Source organism: Ictidomys tridecemlineatus, chromosome 5 (assembly GCF_052094955.1).
Source record: "Ictidomys tridecemlineatus isolate mIctTri1 chromosome 5, mIctTri1.hap1, whole genome shotgun sequence".
Lineage (NCBI taxonomy): Eukaryota > Metazoa > Chordata > Mammalia > Rodentia > Sciuridae > Ictidomys > Ictidomys tridecemlineatus.
Window position 1 is genome coordinate 157,202,511 of NC_135481.1, and position 24,508 is coordinate 157,227,018.

At 41.0% G+C, this 24,508-nt stretch overlaps 1 protein-coding gene across 5 annotated transcripts in view; it reads right to left on the minus strand.

Annotated features, from left to right (window-relative positions):
- Positions 1-24,508, minus strand: part of Cfap61 (cilia and flagella associated protein 61) — a 251,648-nt gene that overhangs the window by 128,508 nt on the left and 98,632 nt on the right. For all 5 annotated transcript variants that reach the window (XM_021723124.3, XM_005320425.4, XM_040275760.2 and 2 more), the window contains one exon: positions 24,300-24,434. In XM_021723124.3, coding sequence (XP_021578799.2) covers positions 24,300-24,434 — 135 coding nt within the window. The remainder of the gene's footprint in view (positions 1-24,299; positions 24,435-24,508) is intronic.

Here is a 24,508-nt window from a genome sequence, read left to right on the forward strand (position 1 = left end):
AAATGTATTCTCTTAGTTAGGCACTTTGCTGCCTTAAAAAAACTGAGGTCCTGTCACTAAGGTTAAAGGAAGGAATGGATATTGGGGGCAAAGAGTGGTCTCTACCATAGTTCTTAAGCCAATATAACCAGTTAATTACCTTATCTTGCATTTTTCTTAACAATTCCATTGTTCTAATCCTTCCTACATCTATATTACCCACCTGGCCATTATCATTATTTTGCACACATTGTAGAAAGTTAAAATTGTCAACAAAACTATTGGTCAATCTATTCTATTTAACATTTATAGTAGAAAAAAGTGTTCTGGAAATTGAATTGAGTGACTTTAGTGGATTTCATCAATTCTAGCTTGCATGCTTTTTCCACATTAGCATTCCTGAGATTAGACTTACAGTCAGTGGCATCCTAACAATTGCATTCAGCCAGGCAGCAGAAGAAACACAGTTGTCTCTACTTGTGCATGGGTGACTTGGCTGTGGCTGTTCACTGTCATCACTTCAAGAGAGTCATGTGTGCTATATGTACATTATGCATTGACTTTATCTGCTCTTGACAATGTCTTCAAAAAGATTACAACGTGATTTGGCATTGAAATATACACTTATTGTGTTCCCAGACAGGCTCAGAAACTGAGCAGCAGGGTACAAATTTGATATTAGTGAAACAAATACTAGTCACTGGAGGAATGACGGTAATTCTGTATTTTCTTCCAATGCAAGTATTGAGTGCTTTTCCGGAGCAAATAAAGGATGATACATGCCCACAAGTAGATGAAGCCGTGTTATAGTTTGTTACTGAGGAACATGCAAAACATTTTCTCTATCACCCAGCAAAAATTGCAAAGGGAGAGAACACAAATTGCCTCCTCTCTCTGAATAGATGAAAGAAACTTCAAAGCAATGATTTATATGCCTGATTCATATGTTGTTCAGAACTTTTATTAAGATATTGTATCACAGTGTAATTGGCCACATTATTTTCTTAATGGCACATAAAATAAAGATGCATCTTACATTTGATAATGTCTTAGATTTGATATAGTTAGGTGGTTAACTCGCTTGCTTTTAATTAAATAATGGCTCTGAAAAAGCAGCGCATAGAATCATTTAAATATGATTGATGATGCATACACAAACACTGGCAAGGGACATCCACTGTTGGCTTTTCAAAGACACTGAAGTTAATCATTAATTCCCAATATCAGGCCCAAGGTGACCTTAAATAGCTCTGTTTCTCTCACAACTTGAGTAGCATCAAGTGAAATGTTCTCTGAGCTTCTGCAACATTCTGATGGAATCCTGTCTGTTGTGTGTCAGCTTCTGTAATGATTTTCAAAACACCTACTAAAGAAATGACTTCTTCAGGGTGAACAACAGGGAAAGGAGGAATGAGAAATCTATGGCAAGAAAATGGTTAACAGAACCAGTTACCTGACTTGCATCACTATTTTTTTTTAAATTTGTAGTTGTAATTGGACACAATACTTTTATTTTATTTATTTATTTTATGTGGTGTTGAGGCTTGAACCCAGCGCCTCACATGTGCTAGGTGAACGGTCTGCCGCTGAGCTACAACCACAGCCCCCGACTTGCACCATTGAAAAAGCAGAAAATACTATCATATTACATATGTATCTCTTTTTTAAAAAATCTCATTGACTTTACATCTAGTTACTTAATCATTCTCAATTCTATTTTCCCATTAAATAACCACTATTACAGGAATCAAATGAAGGGGTGGCCTTAAAGATTTTGGAAACACTTTCAAAAGTGACAGAAGACATTCTTCCATCCTATTCAACAGTACCCTTCTGAAATGATGGCATTTTCTTATAGGTATCCAATAACAAAAATTGTCTTCCAATATAAAGTATATTGAAAGGAAACAAAGCTAAAACAAACACTGTTGTTTGTTTCTCCATTCTCTCACACAAAATATTCTGACACCAGATGTGTGGGGTTTCTTCCCAGTCAATCAATTCTCCATCATCAGATATGTGTCCCACAGTTAATTCTGATACTATGTCCTTGGGGTCAACCCCACAACTCTGCTCCCCACCCACCTCCATTTCAGATACTAATTGCAAGTCCAGGTTGTCTGTCACCCGTACTTCTGACCAACTGGCTATCAATGGAGGTTCCCACAGGCCCTCGTACTGTTGGATAATTTGCTAGAAATGCTGGCTTGCAGAACTCATTAAATTTACTTGCTAGATTACCAGTTTATTAAACAAGGCTAGAATGCAGAAATAGCTAGATGTTTAGGACATGGTATGGAGAAGGGAGACGGAGCTTCCAGTGCTTTCCAGGTTAGCCACCCTCCCAGCACCTGCCACCAACATGGAATTTCCCTAAACCCTTTGCATTAGGCTTTTTACAAATTTCTCACCACATTGGCATGAAGGATTAAATCATTGGCTGTCAGTAATGAGGTCAATTTCTAGCCCTTATCCCCTCTCCAGGGCTTGAGGGATGGACTGAAAAGTTCCAACTCCTCTAATCACATGGTTGGTTCCCCTAGCAAGCAGCCCCCATTCTTAGGGGATTTCAGAAAATATAAACTCAAGTGTGGTGAAAATGGCTTGTTATTAATAATTAAAGACACTCCTTTCAGCTTTATTACACCAGAGCTGCTTCAGGAACAAAGGACAAAAAACAAATATTATATAAAAAATGTCCCAGTTGCTTTTATAATTTAGGAAGTTACAAATGTTTCAGGGGCTTTGGCCAGGAGCTGTGAGGAAGGACCAGCTATATATTTCTTACATCATATTATCACATCATATCTACATATGAATGTCTTAGTGATAAGGTAAGAAATCAGAGACTGTACAAGGTAGTCTCTGCGAAATGTATTCTAAGGTTTTTGTTAAGAAAAAGTTGTATTGCTAGTTGTTTGCCCTTCTAAAAATAAAAGGGTGGTTTATGGAGAGATGCACAGATAGGGGCTGAGGTTGTAGCTCAGTGGCAGAGCAATTGCCTAGCATTCATGAAGTCCTGTGTTCAATCCTCAGTACTGCCAAAGAGAGAAAGGGAGACAGAGAGAGAGAGAGGTCCACAAAATTCTTATAAGTATCCAAGTTGCTGCTTTAAAATATTTTGCACTTAATACCCTGAAAATAGGCTGGAATCTGTCAACCCTTAGGGCACCAGAAGTGGCACACAAATAAATAGCCAAAAGTTATTATGCCACAGAGTGAGTTCCCCAACTAGAGTTGCAACTCTGAAAAAAAAAAAAAAAGTTTGGATGAAATCAATATTCTAGTGTCAACAAAATTTCAACAAATTGAGTTTCAAAGATATGATGGTTTTTATTAGCAGTTCTTGAAATGCTGGCATCCAATCTACAAAATGGTAAGGAGCTCCAACAGAGTTGGTAAGTTTTATAGGCAGAAAAAAAAAAAGGAAGAAAGTTAAGAATGATGAACAAATAACCCACTGGTGATTTCAAGGTTACTTTTCTTACAGGGGTGTAAGGAAAATATTGTTCAAATAATTGGGATTTGCCTACCATCTCATTTCTCAGAAGGTCAGATCTTGTAAATAAACAACATAGATTTCACTTTGGTAAGGCGGGATTGGAGCATGAGTGACTCCATTTTGAGCCTGCTAGCTTTTCTTTCATACTAGCAACAAGACCCGTCTAACTAGTTGGTGAAAAGGGTAAGTGCATGTGAAAAGTCATTCTGGGGCTTTGGGATAACCTCCCACTATCCCCAAGTTTTACCATCAAAATCTGAACAGAGAGTTCCAGTCAACAAATGCATATAGAGCACATACTATGCTTCCTGTCTTTAAGGAGTTCTCATTAGATGGGGAGACAGACAAGTCAACAAACAAAATGGAAACTACTGCTGCGTAACAAATCAGTCTAGAAGGCAGAGAATTTAAAGAGTAAGCATTCATTTCCTTCATGGTTCTTTGAGTCGGTGGGGTGGGCTATGCTCAGCGAGGGGCTTCCTCTGGACCTAGCTGGGAAGACATGGGTCTACTGAAGTTGGCCTAGGATGGCAAGGAAAGTTAGGGAAGGCCTCCAGGAGAACGGGACAGCTGAGTTGGATCTGGAAGGATCAATGGGATATTTCTAGGTGGACGAGGCAGAGAACAACTTTCTGGAAGAGAGGGAAGAGCCAGGGCAAGGGTTTGGAAGCACAACACATCTCCTGAAGTACCCAATTAACCTTTATGAATGAGTTTGCAGATGGTGTCCTGGGTAGGAGGCCTTGGAAAGGTGAAATGGGCATTCGTGGATACAGGAAGCAGCCAAAGAAAGGACCTAAGGGGTCAGGACAGAAGGCAGGGAGGGAAGACTGATGACCCAATTGTGTCCATGCTGCTACCTCCCATTTGCCAATATTACTTAGTAAATCTCTAAACAGAGAATAACATGAAAACTTCTATTCCCCCAGGGGACAAGCTGTGGCTCAGGTCAGGGTAAGTGGTTATATTTGCACTGTTGGTTTAGGCCTCTGGGTTTTCTTTTTCTTTTTTTTTTTTTTGCTGGGAAAATGACAGCAGTACAAGAAAATTCATTTTTTCTGAGAATTTCTGTCCAAGCATGTGCTGTTACACAGGTACAACTTTCCCATCTTGCTCTCTTCCTACCGTTTCTTTATTTTTGCCCTTGGATATTTTCAATACACCCTTACATGTCCAGTGAGCAAGCTAACGTGTGTGACTCTAATGTCTAATGTGTGCCTCCCTGCACACTATTCATCTTTCAAGTAGCCTCACTACTTCTGTTGACATCCAATTGTATCTCCGATTTAGTCTGAAGAAATTAAGCATACCTCTTTCATCTCAATGCAAACAATGGTTTGTATTCTCTTTCACATGACTTTAAAATTCCGCACACCAAAAGGCTCACCCAGCTTTTGTAAAAGCAATGCACAATGAAAGAATAAGCCTTTCTGAAAATTCCTACAGAGTATGCTAAGGCTACAAACAAAGTTCAAAGGAATGTGGTCAGCATCAATGGGATCGCCTCTTGGTTCCAGTGAAGAACTTGGAGGGAGGAATAAAATAAATCCACCTCCTTTTAAAATTAAAATGAAGAGAGAACTTGGCAGACAGCTAAGCAGAAACCTCAACAGGAAGAAGGCTGAAATACAATAAATGGGAGTGGCCCCTCCCAACAAAAGTTAGAGATACATTTTAATAGAAAATTCAGAGGCTGATTTCAGTCATTCAGATATTTCACATTAGGGCAGGGAAAAATAAAGGTCTTAGTCCTGCTGCTAATTCTTGTGAAATGAACCGCTCACAGAATGAGAAAAATCAGTCCAGACAATTTTCACCGTTTCCTTCTCATTCTCTGAATCGATTCCTGGTGGTTTTTTTTTTATAGCACTTTAAAAGAAAACAAAAACCAAATAAACCAAAACCCAACAATTCTATGTTTTTCAATGGATACTCGTCCAAAATAGTATTTAAAATATTTGAAGTTACAAAAACAAAAACAAATATAAATGAACAAAACAAACTGCTATAACAATAGTGCTTTAATTAATTAACACAAAAGGCTTCACCTTGCCTAGAAGTCCTGGCGGGATCTGGGGTTGCTGCCCGTGAGTGCAACCCTCATGTGATGCTGGCAGCTGTGACTTTCAGGGAACATGAGACTACAAATGCAAAATCAAACAAGAGTCCTAAGGAAAATTTCCCCTTTTGCTCACTCCGTTTACATTCAAACACAAACCATTTCCCCCAAAATCCCCTAAAACCCCTCTGAGTGGGTTTGGGAGTCAGCAAGCATATTGCTCCATAATTAACACTCGTTCACCACTGACATCACGCTTCAGTGTAAAGATAGGTCACGTACTTTTAATTTCTCACATGCACGTCAGTGGTAAACAGTCCCAGCGTTCTTGTTAATGACACCATCTGGCGCTTCCCATAACTGTGTAGTGTTCAGCTTCCAAACAAGATGTAATGGCAGCAACACATGAAACCCACTGACATTTACAGTAAGGAAATTTATTATCAGTCATCGGTTTGGTATAAATGTGTTTGCATGACTGCTGGGGCTATAAAATCATCACCTTTGCCAGGCAAGCAAAGGTGCAATAAATAATGGATTTTAAGCCATGCATGTACTACCAAATCATTAAACATTTATCACACAGACACAATAGCATCTTAAGCAACAGTTACTACTTGAAAAATTAATGCCACTTTTGAGGGTTAAATGAAAACTGTTTAGTCTAAGCTTTAATGATTTTTAATATGGTTCAGTATAGAACACAAGGATTTTTTTCCATTTCTTTTTTTCAGTTGAATATGACTATATATATGTAAATACTCTTTTATAATAATTTTCTCTTGAGAAACAATCACTTTAAGCTCTTTTGTTAAAGAAATGCTAAAAAGTATAACTGAAATGTTTCTTGAAAAAAATCATTATTAAAACCTTTTCAGAACTAGAAATGGCAAAAGAAAGGTTCTTAGGAATCAAATGCTATTCTTCCCTTTAAGATCCTTAATGGATTAGTCTGTTGTGGCTACAATGAAATAATTTTAATTTTGGATTCAAGTAACAAATATAAAGTTAAAACCAACAAAATCCCTCGAGTAATCTTGCCACAATTGTCCCCAATCCTATTCCTTTAAAATACTCTGCCATAGCCAGTAATTTTCTTCTGTATGCTTGTTCTATGGGTATCCATTGCTTTAAGAAATTCAAGGAAGTAATTAAAAGCACAGATAGACTGGAAGATGGTTACTGGCTTCATGGAGGACTTAGCAAAGAATACTGCTTGGTTCAAATGAACAAAGAGAAACTTTGGTGGGAACTCCTCATATACTTGTTTGCTGAACATGGAACAATGAGGGTGGAGATTCCAGTGGCTGCCCTTAGAGTTTTTCGCTTGGGAAGATACTCAGAAGCAAAGCTGAGACAGATTCTGTGCCATCAAGAGGCTGTCCCAAGATACCATGATGATCTATAAAACAACACAGTCTCAACATGTAAAATTGTCACCTCACAAGATGACCCAGACTAAGCCTTAGCAAAAAAGAGCGGCACTGTTTGGGGCGGGGGGAGGGGTTATATTTATAGTTCTGGGCAGAATTTAAGAAATGACTGAACAACAGACTCCCATCCCAGTCTGTAAGTGAGTTTTAATTTCTTGGTGAGAGTTATGGCTTAAAAAGCCTTTGGAGTTTTATGAATCTGCAGCTCTACCTGCCATGAACATGCCTGAAAGAGGAAGCAGGTGCGAGCACTCTAGAAGGCAGGATTCCTGTTGGAGGAGAGGGCAAGATGTTTAGCAATATATAGTGGGAGGTTAGGATGTGGTGCCTGCTCCCAAATTTTGAATCAATGGAAGGAAGTGCCAAGATTTTCTACCTTCATCTTTAATAGTGACTAGGGTCTAAATGGGTCCAGAGCCTGGCCCCCTCTTCTTTGCTTATCTTGGGACTGAAATCCAAGATTTGGTTAAGACCTCGCATTTGCAATGATAGCTTCCTCTGTTGCTGAAAAGAGGCTTTATGGGAACATCCATCCTTCGGAGAACTGAGTTTAGGAATTAAAAACAGGGCATGAGGCAGGGGTGGGGTGGACAAGGAGTGGAAAGATCACTGTGATGCCCTTCCACAAATACAGACCCATTACTGGTTCCAAGTTACGATGGAGAACTTCAGAGTAGGGCCTGGTCAAATGAGTGCCCACTGTCCCTTCATTGCTGTTCCTCCAATGCTGGCCCTAAGCACCAGGAGAAGCTCCATGGGAGCAAGTAACCTGAGTTTCATCTGCTTGCCCATAAGCCTCCATCACACAAAGGAACTACTTCAAGGACTAACTTTAATGGGATTATGTGGAAGTGAACCCACTGGGATTTGCATCTTATTTTGAAATAACATATATGGCTTGAGCCTTGATGTTAAAAACAAAAGCATTAAGTATGGGAATTTTCCTAAAGCAGTACAAATGCTGTATGGAAGGGCCACACACTTACCCTATCCTTCCATCTGTCACTAATTAATTTAACATTTTCCTTGAGTTCTAGCTGTTTATGTTATATCCTCTGAAATGACTATGAAGGCTCTCCCAGAGGGAGAGAATCAATGCATAATGCTAAAAAGGCCTTGCTCATTTCTTTCAAAGTTCTGTTGGCTCCCATAATACTTTTAAAATCCTGTTTCTGCACGAGAGATACAGAGTGTGCATGTGTGTGTGTGTGTGTGTGTGTGTGTGTGTGTGTGTGAAGGAGAGAGAGTCAGAGAGTATGTCAGAGATAGAAAGAGACAGAGGGAAGGATCACATACTGTGGCAAAAGCAGCTCTCCAGAAAGAGTGTGAAAATAACAATTAACAATGAAGGGTGAGAAACAAAAAGCCATTCAACGGATGCATGTCATTTTTACTCTTCAGTGTGGATCAGTTGATTTTTTTTGTTGTTGTTGTTAATTATATCACCTATTCTTTCCTTATATTGATAATTACATAATTACATGAAACAGATGGGTGACAGAATGTACCCAGATGGTGAGAATGTAAACAGGCTTACAAATTGCTTGTTCTTGAGCATATTAAAAAGAATTATTCAATAATACATAGATTTCTATACTCTAAACATCTGTCAAGTAGAGCCATCAAAATGGCAGTTACTTTGTCATTTTTTTTCCCTTCAACAGATACAATGTGCTCATTAGGAATTTTCAGGAAGCCAACTGCTATGGAAGTAAAATATTTAACCTTTTCCAAACATCTGGACACCTGAAATTCTAAACTCTTGTCTGAGTCCACTGGCTTGGTCCACACACTCTTTTTTATTAAAATAGAAATGAGCCAAGCATGGTGGTTCACGCCTATAATCCCAGAGGCTCAAGAGGCTGAGGCAGGAGGATCACAAGTTCAAAGCCAGCCTCAGAAATTTAGCGAGGCCCTAAGCAACTCAGTGAGACCCTGTCTCTAAATAAAATATTAAAAAGGCTGGGGATGCAGCTCAGTGATTAAGTGTTCCTATGTTCAATCCCTGGTACAAAAAAAGAAAGAAAGAAAAAAAAGCATCTAGTTTCAAGGACAGTTACAATCATACAGCTCTAATTATACTTTGTGAAGCTGTGGAGGGTTAAAAAGAATGGGAGGATTTGTTTGAAGAACATAACTGAATTGCATCTGATGGGCTTCTTGCATTAAATTCTTTAAAAATAACTATGAAATAAAATCCAGAAGCATCAAAGCTGTGTTTGTTGGTTGTGTGTGGAACCGTGCCCACGTGAGTCAGACTCACAGGCGGTGCAGATTCTGAGGGGTCTGCTGGAAGAAGTGGCATCTGCTCCTTCTCTGGGCCCCACACACCCTTCCCCAGGGAGACAGACTCTCCTTCAATGACACACAGCAGAGGGGTTTTGCCTGCCCACACTTATCTTGCTTCTCTAGGCTTTTCTTGATGACACCTACTGCCCCCTGACACCATGGAGCCCTGTCTGTTGACTGCCTGCCTTTCCCCTACCCCAGAATATCAATACTTAGGTGACAGGGATTTATGCACCTTCATAGGACTGTGCCACCAGTGCCCACAGTGCCCACGGTGTCCACCACCAGGTGATTAGCACACAATGAATACAGACTGAACAAGTGACATCAAAGTCTCCACCTCCAACCTTCTTGATCAGCGGTGCAGAACAGGCCCTGGGACAGAGTTTAGGCAAAAGAGCATGTCCAGGCAGGAACAGGGGGGTGACCTGTATGTGAGACGTCCCATGGCAGTGGGGATGGAGGATGCCTGAGGTTCCCCTCTTAATTAGAAGGCAGATATAAACCAGGGTGTGTATCAGAGTTGTGGGCAAAAAGCATGGTACCTAGAAGATGTGCCTGGTGGGACAGAGAAGAAGGACTAGGGAGAGACAGTCCAGCCTGGCTTCTGGTGGAGCAGCCTGGCTCTTGGGGAGAACCAACATCACTGGGGCAAAGGTAGATCACAGAACCAGGTTGTTCTCCCACACCCGACTCTGGGAAGAGATATTTGTAGATGTGCTTGAAATGAGGTATGTGATCACTTCTCCAGAGACATATTTGTGTGGCACACTGTGGCGACGGTGTGTACTTTTGAAAGAGAGAGACAAAGACATGAAGAGAGGCAGGGTTGGGGGAGAGATGAAAAGAGGCAGGGTCGGGGGAGAGATGAAGAGAGGTCATAAGAAGCATCTGACTACCCAAGGGGCCTGGAGATCCTTTTGCGCTCCGTGTATCCCCAAACTGCTCTCTAATAGGATGGGTCCCAGGAGGGTAGGCCAACTGGGAAAAAGAAACCAGGCCACTTTTCATGCATTTGAATATGTCTCTCTTCATGATCTAGGGAATGGGGGTCTCAGCAGGTTGCTCTGAGTAGGGCCGAGGGTTCCTGGGCACCAGGCAGCAACCTTCTGAGAAGGCTCTGCCACAGAACAGAACTCAGTAGGGAGAGGGAATCCGAGATGTTGGTAAGAGCCCCCAAGGAGAGTCAAACCAGGTGCCTTCACTGGAGAAGACAATGGGACAAAGAGCCAGGGCCATGAACAGGGCACTGATGTGGAGTTGAGCCCAGCCACCCAAACTCTTTCAGCCTCCGACATTTGCTCTTTCTTTTGGGACGAACTGGATGACCCTGGCATGTCTCCACCTGTATCTGTCTTCCTTATGTAATAATGGGAGTGCAGAACTCTTAGAAGTCACACAGCGGGGCAAGGAGCACAAACTTTGGTTCTGCCGACACAGGGTGACCAAAGACCCTGTGTGTGTGGATTGATCCTATCTAGTAAACAGACTGAAATACTTCCCTATGGGATATAATTCCGTGGGATCCTTTTAGATCATGTTTGAGAACCTCCTTAATGGTGTTTTTGTGGAAGATAATACCCAGTTACATTTTTAAATTTTTTAAATTTTTGTAGTTGTAGATGGAAAGAATGCCTTTATTTTATTTATTTATTTTTATGTGGCGCTGAGAATCAAACCAAGTGCCTCATGCATGCTAGGCAAGTGCTCTGTTGCTGAGCTACAGCTCCAGCCCTAACCAGTTCCATTTTAAAATTAACCATTAACTCTGGTTTCATGGAAGCACCATCCTGAGGATTCATGGATAGTGGGGGGAAATGAGGTGGTTTTGGAGAGTGGAGCTTCACTATGGTGACCAGAAGGATCTGCCTGAGACTTGCTCCCTGGAAACACAGCTTCTTTTGGTTAAATCCATAAACTATCATAAAAACCTCGATTACAATGACTACCATGGTGATAATTTCAATTCACTAAAAAAAAAACAAAAAAAAAAAAACAAACCTACACAAACCAAACAAATCCAGGGACACAAGGACATGATTAAACAGCAAAAGAAGTAGGAGCAGTGGTATAGTTTGTAATTTAGGTTTACTACCTTGGGTTTCAACCAACTGGATGGTTCGTGCTTGCCTACACTAAGTCATGTTGAGTCATGTTTGATATTAAAAAAGCCTTTATGGCTCCCATGCTATTTCCATCCCTTATTTATTCTATTCCCCACTTAAGTCATCCGTTTTTATTTTCTCCTTGCTTACTAAGCTGGTTACTATGGAGATCATGACATCAGGAAGCTTAATGGTCTTGAGGCAACACTGAGGGTAAAGGTCTTGATTCTTAAGTGGTTCAGTCCTGGAGAACGTAGCAGCCTGAGGACTGAGGACTGAGGGCTTCAAGCTGCGTCTCTAATGAGGATGACACCCAGGTGGAAGGCCTTTGCCAAGTCCCCGTGGGCATCCCTGAGTGGGAATGCCATGTCCCCAGATAAGTGGGCACTTTACTTTCCAAGACCCATTTAATTCTTTGCCTCCAGTGAACTCAGATGCCATTTTTTGCTCAAGATTTGATGAGTGTGTAAATAATGATGGTATGTAAACTCAGACTGCATCATGAAAATTACAAAATTGTAAAAGTCTTTTAGTCCACCTGAGTTCAATTTGATTATAAAACCTGTCTAGGTACTGAGTCTTTTCTAATTTTTAAAAACCAGAATGAAAAATTTTTAATGGAAATATCTAAAAATAAAAATTCTGATGTTTTACAATGTGTATCTCTATGGATGCAAAATCACTTCATAATGAGAGGATTCATCTTTTGATAATTCTTCCACAGTCAAGCAAGTGTTGGTCCGCCTTATGGGGCCTTCTCATTCTGCAGTTCTTGTGCATACTGCTGCTACCATTGTAGTTGAGTATTATTTTTGTATTAATAGATGTGTTTCATGTCTGCAAAGTCCCTGTTGACATATGACATTACCTGACTCTTCTGGCAGAAACCAGGGGACACTGGGCCTTTGGACAGACATATGCTAGCAGAGAAATTGGGTCAGTTATGTACTCTTTTATTCCAAGGCAGAGAGTAGGATGAGAAGAGGTTTTTGAGTCTCAAAAAATGTGACTGTGTGTATTAGAAGTCAGTCTCAAAGGACAGGTTTTATAACAAACAGTGATAGTAGAGACCATTGTCTAAAGATTGGGAAAAGGAAGAAGTTCAGAGGGAAAGAGAGGAATCCAGTAAAGACCTCTCCTTCCCTTTGGTTAATGCCATAAAAGTGGAAGAAATGAGGCAGGGTCCCCTCAAGGTTTTGGAGAACATGGGGATAGAGGAGGCTGTACCTTGTGGAGACTTCCTGCTTTTATCCTTGTTTTGAGGAAAGTCGTGGGGAGATGGCTGAAAGAGGTGGAGGGTCAGAAAGTCCACGAGGCAGGTCATGAGCTTCCCTAAGTCCAGAGCAGGGGGGAGTGAAGGAGAGAGAGCACATCTGCACCCAAGCTCCAGAAAGAGCATCTGAGATCTGCCAACAAACCTGCAGGTCTCAAGCCTGTGAAGAGGGATTCCCACTGTTGAAGGCAGTGAGGGCTGGCTGGAGGATGAGGCCAGGATGAGAGCCAACAGTGCTGGAGGACAAAAGTTCAAAACTTTATACTCAACGTGTGCCTGTGAGAATCGGCAGTGCCCAAGAACAGGCAACTCCATCCCAACACGCTCTGCCTTCCACAAGGCCACAATATTCCAGGATCTCCTGAGAACCAAGATGTATTGTTTTCCCTGTTCCCCTGTGTACGTGTGTGTGTGTGTGTGTGTGTGTGTGTGTGTGTGTGTGAGAGAGAGAGAGAGAGAGAGAGAGAGAGACAGACAGACAGACAGACAGACAGACAGACAGAGGGGGGAGAGAAATTTCTAGAATGGACTCAATGTAAACATTAAACAGTTAAATTTAGCTAGAATTACCTAGAATTCATGGAGGCTTCTTTTTTCCTATCAGCCAGAACGAAGGCTTAATGCAGTGACACAATCTAGTTAGTGGAAGATAGAACACCTAAACCATTTTGCACATCTGATTACCTGTCCTAAAAGTCTTTTTCTGACAATAAAAGAGGGTTCTCTGTGTGTTGATGGTTTCCTTAGATAAAGCACCATATTGCCAATATAAACCATCTTTTTTAAAGTCAGGAATCACAAGTTTTCATTTTCAAATTGTAAAACTTGCTACAAGTTACAATTTGGAAAGAGATGGTAGCTTTACCTTTAACCCTTTCTAGGTATTTATTTCAAAGGAAATGGTCACAAATGTGCCACAAAGTAATAAGCTTGGACATAGTAGCACCAGTTATAAAAATCTGAATAAGAACTTAGGTGACCAGTGTGAGGTAATTGGATATAAACCATGGCAAACCTTGGGCTCTGGAGTCAAACTATTCATTTCAGAGCCATGATTTAGTAACTGCATGGCCACAGGCAAGTTAATGTCAGTGGGACCTCTGAGGCATGAAGACAATAGGCACTACATTCCATAGGAGCCCCTCTTAGGAAAATGTTGAAGTTGGTGGGCAAGCCCTGTTAGCTGACTTCTAAACCCTAAGGGACAATGAAGGCATAAAGGATTAGAGTACTGATATAAAAAAATATTTTCTGGAAATTTATTCACTAATAACTATTGATGTTCTCTTGAGTCCCAAGCCTCTCCCCCATCCAACTTTGAAAAGAGAGGTGGAATTTGCCTTGTTCTTAGGCTCAGATCACAAAAATATTTTTGTGGCCCTCTGAGAGTTTCACCCGAATTCCCTACTTACTAGGCACAGTGGGGTGAGTGTGTGATTCCTCCTGAGAAATCTAATGGCCATGGAGAATAGGCTATTGGCTGCTGAAGGACCCAAAAGGAAGGTGGCCTGCATTGTCTGATCTGTTGAACCCCCGACACATAAACTTCTATCTAGGCCCTTCCTGTAAGGCCATGTTATCGTTTAGATATGTGATATCCTCCAAAATGTGAGCAGGTTCAGACAAAATTAGTTTTTGAGAGGTGTAACCCAATCAATGGCTGAATCTACTGGAATAGATGAACTGGGCGGTAACTGTAGGCAGTAGGGCATGCCTTTGGATATATATTCTGTCCCTGGTGAGAAGATGCTCTGTCTGCTTCCTCGTTGCCAGGTCCTGAGCTGCTTTCCTCCACCATGCCTTTCTGTCCTGATGTTCACTTTGGGCCCAGAGCTATGAAGTTGGTCTGTGCTCCCTGATGAGCAGAAGCACAGCCCCTGAGACAGGAGTCCCTGATGCTTCCCCTTTGCTGGCAAAACAATAAACCTTCTTATTCCTTTTTTCTCAAAACCTATGCCCTCATTATGGAATTGGGGACAAGGACAGAGCTTACAGTTGCCATTGCCATTCCTTTCCTCCCTGAAGGCGGATTCTGGAGCAGCCACTGAGCTTCGAAGGCCAGTTCCTGCCCAAACTGGCCAGGAGCTCAGGTCCATCCTGGAGGGGAGCCTTGCTCTGCTGTGGGCCTTTCAGAGCTCCTCAGTAGGCAGTTGATGTGTCCCCAGGCATGGACCAAGACCTCTAAATCACATGCCCCAAATAAACTTCCTCTCTTCTATGTTGTTCTTGTCCAGTCCTTTGGTGACCTGGGAGTCAATGGTCTCAGGTGTCGAAGCTGGAGGACTGCATTCCCTGGACGACAGGAAAGCTGTAAAGTGACTGGGAATCTCTAAAGACATTTCCCACTCGTGCTATGAAGAGAAGAGTCTGCTGACCTACCAAGCAGGGTTTGTCCTAGGACAGGAGAGGCCGAGAATAGACTTTCCTAGCCCTGTTTCTCCCTGCCCTGACCTCAATTTCAGAAGGCCCAAAATACAACAAAACAAGAGGAAGAAACTAATGGGCATAAAAAATAAAATAAGACCACTAACTAAATGGAAGAGGCATGGTGAGAAAGAGAGGAGAACCTCCCAGTTCCCCTCGAGCTGTTCCTATACACCGTTAGTTGTTTTCTACCACAGGATGCAGAAGTTTGACCTTTGGATGAAAACTGAGTTTCCATCATTACAGAAAATGGACTTTTGATGGAATTAAGATCATATGTTGTGATTTGAAGTGACCCACACAACTTTAATTACCTGAAATTGACCAGAAAAATCACAGGACTTGCCCACTTCCCATCTAGGTGCAGAAGAAATCCTGGCCCCACTGCATGTATTCATAGGACAGAAATCAAGTGACTTTGTGATTATTTCAACAAGTCCTGATGGCTTACTATTCACTTGCAGTCCCAAACCTCCCCTTATCTCAATTTTGCCCTACTGCAAACTGGAGAAACTAATACACAAACTTATAGGAGATTGAAACAAGATGGTCCGTGAATGTATATAATGCAGACTGCACAAAATAACAAATATTCTTTCAATGAATATTGGCATTGCTATTCAATGGAAAACTGCTGTCACTTTAGAATCCTTAGTAATATGTATATTCAAATCGTAATTCAGGGAAAAGGCATCTTTCAAAGAACATTATAACCCCATATTTAATTATATACACATGGGTGGTTTTTTTTTTTTTCAGTGAAGATGATCTATAGGTAAAACTACCAAAATATTAACAAAAGTAGTCCACACATAGAAGGACTACAGGTTTTACTGATTTTCTTTATTGTTTTTTCCCTAAAATTTCTACCTCAAATAAACACTTTTTTGGTCATGACATATTTATTTTTAATCAAGGGGCAAAAGATGTGACTCCCTAGTAAGCATCTGCAGCTCTAATTGGCTCCTTTGTTATTTTACATCCTCAGCTACTTTAAAATACACAAAGCAAAGCCTTACACTGGCGCTGCTGTTCCTTTCCTCCCTGAAGGCAGATTCTGGAGCAGCCACTAAGCTTCGAAGGCCAGTTCCTGCCCAAACTGGCCAGGAGCTCAGGTCCAACCTGGAGGGGAGCCTTGCTCTGCTGCGGGCCTTTCAGAGCTCTTCAGTAGGCAGTTGATGTGTCCCCGGGCATTTCTGGACCTCCATGGCATTCATTATCCCGACTCTGCAGGAAACAGAATGCATTTTTCCCCCTCCTACTGGGTTGTGGCAAGAACCCTATCAGCATCCAGGAAAGCCTTAAGATTTTTTTCTTTTTCTGTTGGGAGACTTGGCACCTCTTTTTAAGAACAATCACATCACTAAAGGTGAACTGAAACAAAGGCTTAAAAAAAGAAAGTCCTTCAATTTACTCCTGTGTTTGATGAACATTTTCTTTGTTGCCTGGTCTCTCCTAAATAAATGTCCGCACAGGACCACAAGAGGCTGATGGGGAAGGAGAAAGCAGGGAAGAGTGAGTAGGGGACAGTTATTGTAGAAAATCCTCTGCATTCAAAAACTGAAGCTATTATTGGTGGTGTGGTCTCCAATGTGTGTATGAGGTTCTCTTGGAGTGGTGGAAAATCCTACTGTTGAAACTAAAGAGTCAAGGACCTTGTTTTAAGTTGACTAGGTGGCCTTAAATTGACCAGCATTTTATCATTTACTAGCCAGAATGCTAGAATTGATCTAAGAATGACAGAATGTAAAATGGTGCATCCCCCTTGGAAAATAGTTTGGCAGTTTCTCAAAATATTAAACAGAGAGTTACCATTTGGTGCAGCAATTCCACTCTAAGGTATATACACTCAAGAGAAATGAGGCCATACTTTCACACAAAAACATGAATATGAATTTTCATAACAACATTATTCATAACAACCAAACACTGGAAACAATTCAAATGTCCATCAACTGGTAAATGGATAAACAAAATGTGGTATCATCCACACAATAGAATATTTAACAATAAAAAGGATACATACTACAATATGGATGAACTTGGAGAACATGCTAAGTGAAAGAAGCCAGTCACAAACTACCTCAGAATTGTATGAAGTGTCAGAATAGGTAAATGCAGACGGAAAGTAGATGAGTGGTTGCCTAAGGCTGAGGATAGGAAGCTGGGGACGTAGTATGACTGCTAATGGGCACAGGTTTCTTTTTTGGGTGATTAAAATGTTCTGAAATTAGATAGTGGTGATGCTTGTGAAATTCTGAGAGTATATTAAAACCCATTAAATTGTGCAACTTAAGGCTGTGGATATAGCTCAGTTGGTAGAGTGCCTGCCTCTCATGCACAAGGCCCTGGGTTCAGTCCCCAGCACCATACACACACACACACACACACACACACACACACACACAAATTATACAACTTAAATGGGTAAATATGACTTTTAGCTTAATAAAGTCATTTTGTATCTTAATAAATAAAGTTTATTTATATCTTAATAAAGGGGATGTGCTGCAATAACCTATAGAAAATGAGGATAAAGATGTAGGATTGATTTGTGATAACACTGAGATCAAAGCTCCTTTTTACAATTTCGTCTCTTATCACACCCTGAAGGCCTCATTTTTCACCATTCTGTCACGGTCCAACATCCAGGGCTTGGTGATTATGACCTAGCTCTTATTCTGTCACTCATGTGACAGACATTGCTTTGACACTTTGTAAGAATACTGGAAAGCCACATACAAAATGGAACTGAATCTTGGAAAGTTTTTAATGTAACCTCCGCATGGGATCATAACTTCTTTCCTTCTTTTTGAGCAGCTACCACCATAAACTTTGAAAGGTTTGTAACAACTGGCTGATAACAGCAAAGAAACAATTATGAACAGCCTGAATCACTAGTGACGGAAAAGCTGACCCTAGCACACCCACCCGGACCCAGATGTCTTCTCCGTCCCAGCCCAGCCCAGCCAGGGTCAGGCTGGTCCCAGATCAGACCCTAGTGGAAGACTCTGCCAGAAGGAGGATCCAAACTGCACTGGGTGTAAACCCCGGGCCACCTTTTGATTAAGTAGCTGGTGCCAAAGATCTGGGAGATTCAAAAAGGTCAATGCCAAGCTATCACCCTTCTTTGTGGTTTGCTTTTCCTATAATAGTTGTGATATCAGTACCGCAGCTTTTTAGATAAGAAATATGTAGTGGTTAATGGTTTGAGTTTGGTCAACCAAGTGCTGGGTCTGAATATCTGTCAACATATTAACCTTTGAACTAGTCATTTACTTGCCCTCCCTGTAAGCCTGTTTTCTTTAGGTGTGCTGAGGATGATAATCAGCAGTAACTATTTACAAGTGCTGATACGAGAATTATACAAGACAACATGGGAACTTTTGGCAAGAGCTCAATACACAGTAATAACAGTATTAGCTGTTGTTGTTGTTATTGCTAGATAAGCTTTCTAAGAGGGAGGAATTAAGACACCAATAAGAAGAAACCACTGGCTTACAAAAGTAATTTTGATATACACATATATGCTACATTTTATATTAAACTAGATAGTGTTCAGAGAATAGGAAGAAATGCCTATACAATCTGTATTGCTTGAAGGAAAAGAAGGAGCTCATGAAGGAATTTATGCAAATTGTAATAAGAACCTCAGAGAAAAAGGTTCACTATAAATAGAAAAAAAATGTATTTCCCACAGTAGCATATACATGTAGGAAACGACTGAGACGTGGCTTTAAAAAACAAACTGGACTCATGGTGGTGACTTAAAGTGGGTTAATTTCATTTCAAAAAACATTGCCATGGTCACATTAATAATGATCAGTGCATATTTGATATGAAAAATATGGGTTTGCATGTTTAGAAACCTCTCCTAAGGAGATGCTGAAGAGCTGAATTTTAAAAACACACCACACACACACACACACACACACACACAAATCATGTACACAAACCAAGGGAAATCTAACCACAGCAGTGAAAGTTACCAAGTTTAAGGAAGGGGTTGGGAAACAAGCTGAGGAAAATTTAGCAGGTGCTGGAAGAATAATGCAATTTCCTAGGGCAGCAGATGCACAAGTGAAACAGTATCCAGTAACAGTCCATCAGATGGTAATTATAGCTGGACTGGGGAAGAACAGCCCAGATGAAAAGGGGCAATTCAAAGGGTAACTGAATGCCAGTGAGTGACATCTTTCTGAGAGATCACATACCAGGAAAGGGAGGGCCAGCATTTAGCTCTGAAAGGGGGTGGGGTTAAATAAACTGTCATTTTTCTTTATAGAAGGACAAAGGAGAAATGTGGAAAAACCAAATGGAGACCACCAAAGAATTCACGAGTGGGGATCACAACAGACCACCACTAATAACTGACCAGAAAGAAATAACAGTGTTGATCGCTCTAAAAACTCTGGAAGTATGATTTTTCTTAGGAGAGAGAGTGAGAACGAGAGAAAGAGAGAACAGTTCAAATCATAGTTCTATGAGCACTTTTATAAGCCCATATGGAAAACTAAAGTGATGACAGTGGATGATGAGGAACTTCTGTTGATAATGAAGCACGGGTAGCCTCTGTTTAAGTTCAAAGCAAAATTTTTGTAGTTTAATTTAAATAACCCCTAGAAGGGAAGTAGACCCAGGAACAAAAGTCACCAAGGCATTCCCTTCTGGGTAACTCTACTTACTCGAATTTAATCACAATGCAATTATTTCTCCTGACTCCAGGATCTTGTTCCCCGGAGGTCAGTGCAAACCCTCTTCCCTCCCCCATTAATTCAGACTGGAAGCTTCTCAAGGGCAGGGATGGTGTCTCAGTCAGCTCTGAATCCCTGCAGGAGGCAAGCAGGAAATAATATGCTTACACCCAGTTGCCCGCCAAAGTAAGAATGGGGCAACTTGCTCTGCAGTCTTTAATCAGTAATGGCCACACAATTAATAAAGCCATATTTTGAGTTGTTCTCTGATAGTACTTATTCAGGTGAACCACAATTAATTTCATAAAAAATGTCCATGATAACAGTGGAATTTTACTCAGCCATAAAGAAGAAAGAAATTATGGCATTTGCTGATAAATGGATGGAAATGGAGAAGATCATGCTAAGTGAAATAAGCCTGACTCAGAATAAGTCAAGGGCCGAATGTTTTCTCTCATATGCAGAAGCTAGACCCAAAAAAGGAGAAATAGAAGGGGTGTCCTTTGAAAATAGAGGGATATCAGTGGAATAGAAGAAAGGGATAGAAGAGGAGGGAGAAGAGATGTGGCAAAGGAGGAACTGCAGAATGAAATTGACCAAATTATGCTAGGTGCATGTATGAATATACCACCTTTAAGTATATCTATAAATTAACATTATTAATTATTAATAAAATAATAAACATAAGGAAGACCCATAGAGTAGAGGAAGGGAAATAGGGAAAGTGAGGAGAGCTAGAGAAACTGCTAGGGGCTGAAATGCAGCAAATTATATTCCATCCATGTATAATTATGTTAAAAGGAACCCCACTATTATCTAAACTAAAATGCACTACCAATAAAAATAGTCAAAACAGGAAATTCAACTACAATTTTTTTTTCATGATAATAACTTTCAGAATGTAAATACACAAACCAAGATAGCTCATTTAAGATAAGAGGAGGATCTTTTTCAGGGCCATAATGTGAACGATGATCTTAATTAGAAAAAAGTCCTCTCTCCTAGCCATGAATCCATACTCGTGGACCATGAAGATATTACTATGAATCCTAGGGGCCTCAATGTATGTTGAGTAGCATTTGCATTTTTGGGGTTCTTATGACCTGCTAGAGGGTCATAAAAATAGGTCATAAAAAATAGAAACAATAGGGAAGGTGGTGTGGCAGGGACACCTATCATCCAAACCAGGCAGAAGCTATGAGGGCCTCGGGGTGGGGAGGAAGGGCATGCTGCCCTGCCATGCAGTGATGAATTTCAATCACTGCTGCCTTATGCCAGATTCAAATTGGCAACCCACTGAGATGAAACACTTTCTATCCCATTACTCATGCCTGGAGTGATCTGTTCCCTTGAAGATTGGCTTCCTAGGTGAAAGCAAGGGAATGGATGGTCACTCTGGGATGCCTTAAATAGGATAAAAGGTATGAGAGAAATGATAGGGATATGGAAAAGGAGCTGATGGTCCCATATAAATCTCAATGCATGGGATGGAAAAGGGTGGGACACTTAAAGGAAAAGGGAACTCAGTTAGTAATGGCAACCTCACCCACTTCAACTCCTACAATATTTTTGCTCTGCTAACAAAACAACATATTTAGGACTATATAGTAATCCTTCCTAAAAATTTGTATTTGGTTCAACTTATCTCATGAAATCACTCCAAATCATTAAAGCCATTTAAAATGTTAAAAAGAAACAAATCAAACAATACAACTTAACTTTTGAACATTCAGATCCATCCCACATGGATTCTGGTACTAATAATCCTCTGAATAGAGCTTTTAAGATTTCTAAAATTATTACTAAATCCTTTTTTTGAGTTTTGGTTTTTTTTAGGGTCTTGTGCATCTGGGAGATAAGTGGTATAACTCTAAGCTACATCCTAGCCCTAATACTATCTGTTTTATTTTGTAAGCCTTTTTGTTTTGTTTTTGCAGAGTAGGGCATCATACCCAAGGTCTCATGCATGCTAAGCATGCAGTCTACCACCAGGAAAAAACTCCCTTGCTAAATCTTAATCTTTACTAAAACCTTATCTCAAGATTGAATATAGCAAGTAACAGCAAAAAATTAGAATTTACCAATAAATAAAATCAACAGCACAATTCAGTAAATAAACATCTGTGTTCTCATTTTCCTACCCATCCCTTAGATAGCTGTCTTCCTGGATCCCAGGTTCAACAATGCATCTCTTAAGATATGCCAGGGCTCTGAGAAGAATAGCATACTGAGATGACCAAGGAAAAGGTTATTAAAGATAAGCAATCCTTTCAAATCTTAACAATATGAGAAGCAATGATAGGATCATTTTTAATAAAACAAAATGTTTTCTCTGCTCTTCTCCATACCTGGAGCTCCAGCTCCACTCAAAGTGGCCCAACTCTGGAAATTCCTAGGGGCAGTGGCAAGGAGCAGGAAGGAGCTCCGGCATGTTCAGAAAAGCATACTCTTGCTCCATGCCACCACTCTGTATATCTCTCCTCCAGCTCCAGGACTAATCCCCCATGCCTCCAGAGGGCTGGCTTGATGGCACCGGGCTATGGCAACACTAATGCATGGCCCATTCCTCTGGTCTTCCATGCTTGAAGGTATCTCAGCAATGGCTGCAAAAGGACAGCATCTCTCATCTTTACCTTGATATGATACCGAAGTTGCAAAGCAGTACGCTTAGTGAACCCATGTACTTTTTACTCCCAGCCCCTTCTCCTGGGATTGGCATGACTCCACAGAAGCTGTATTTTAGTGAGAGATATAGCATGTGGATACCCTCTCTGATCCCAAGGGATAGTCTGTGCATTAAACTTGTGGGTGGTTTCCCAAGGAGTCCATTCCCAGGATGTTCACATGTAACCAGATCACCTGGTCCTCCAGGTGGACTGGTGCATATCTCATCTCTATAGTGCAGTGGACCCTACTACAAAGAATATGTCTGACCTATGGATGAAATTAAAGATATCTAGGGTTTGCTCCAAAATGATATAGGAGGAAGGGCTAGTGGGTGAGGAGAAAGAAGAACCAAAATTGACCAAGAATGTAAAATCATTGCTGCTGGGTGTTGAGTTTTGTGCTACTCAAGGTGTGGTCTGGGACATATGTACCTATGCGCTGTGACTGGTCTTTGAAGACACAAGTATAGAGATTGAAAGGAGCATTCAGAAGCCTTTATAGCCAGTTGACAGAATAATTCTGTGTCTGTAAAATCTAATATAAAATAATTGGACTTGAATTTTTGTCTGTCTTTGCTTTTTAAACTCATTTTTCCAAGAATTTACTTTTTACAAAACTGTCAATCTATGAGGATGGTACACTTAAAGAGAAAGAAAGAAAGAAAGAAAGAAAAGTAAGGAAAGAAAGAAGATGCCTTATTATGAAAAGATTGAGAAGCCTTGCTTTATATGGTTCTCTTTATCTCTGTGTCTGCTTGTCTTTTTCCATAATAAAATGTTAGAAAAAAAAGACTTGCTATTTGTTTTCAAAATTAAAATTTTACAATTCATCAGAATATAAATGAACTGATTTTATTTTACAAATACAAAGATAAATACAGACTTGACAACCTCAGTTACCCAAAAGGGCCTCCTCCTGGCGGCCCCCTCCCCCAGGTTAATCACAGAGGGTGGGGTGGGGGGGCAGGAAAGATAGTGGAACTATGAGCTTACTGCAGCACGGGGCACCACAGCCCTGATGAGCAACTTGTGGCTTAACATTTGGAATATTTAAACTTTGACTTTTACTATTTCCTCTCTGACAAAAAACACATCTTAGCCCACAAAGGGCTGTGTGTGTGTGTATGTGTGTGTGTGTGTGTGTGTGTGTGTGTGTGTCTGTGTATGTATGTATGAAAATTACAAGCCCACGTGTCTGTCAACTTGATACAATTACGCTTTCTAGTGAAGTAACTGAAAATAGCTGTAGGTGTACATGTACATTTCCATTTAAAAATGGCATCTAGTCTCTTTTTCTATTCTGGTCATAACACCATCATCCCAGGGCCATTCATTTTAAGGTCAAAAACTCCTGTGACCCCAGGGCAGCTAATATGTTCCTGTTAATCATCCTGACTCCCCACAGAGGAGTTTAGGGGAAAAAAAAATAACAGCTTAAGACTCAAACGTCTTGAATGCAGCCAGCTCTGTTTCCTCCATCAGCTTTGTCCTAACAGTAAAAGACCCACTTAATGCCTTGAAAGCAAAACATCGATTGGAAGGAGGAATCCGCTTTTGAGGAAGGGGAAAGAAAATGAAAATATGCTGGGAGGGTGACAGGAGGCCATTTGTCCTGGGACACGGCAGCACGTGGGGTGTCCCTGCTGTGTCCCCCCTGTGGGATCCTGTGGCTACTGTTTCAGGCTTACCATGAAATAACCACTTGAGGGGAAAGGCTGCAGGGAGCCTTTGCAGGGCGCAGCCTGTAAGGGTATGAGCGCCAGGTTCCCTGTAATTAAGAAGCAGCCTGCTCCCGCGAAGACAGTGCTGCCACCCCATCTGCCAAGCCCGCGGGAGCTGGCACCGAGCCTCCCTGCCTGCCGCCCTGCTACCCACCGGATCCTTGGAGACCGCCTTTGATGGAGCGTTTATGCCAAGCTTTTCCAGAGGATAGACAATCTGTCGTCGTGGTCGCACGGGAACCAAGTAATGAAGGGCAGATGTCAGGGAGTGGGCGTAGGGGTTCTGGAACTGAAAGACAGCAATCTATATTTTAGGGGAGAGAATGTCAGAGAGGCGCAGCACAGATGTCTGCGTGCAGCTTT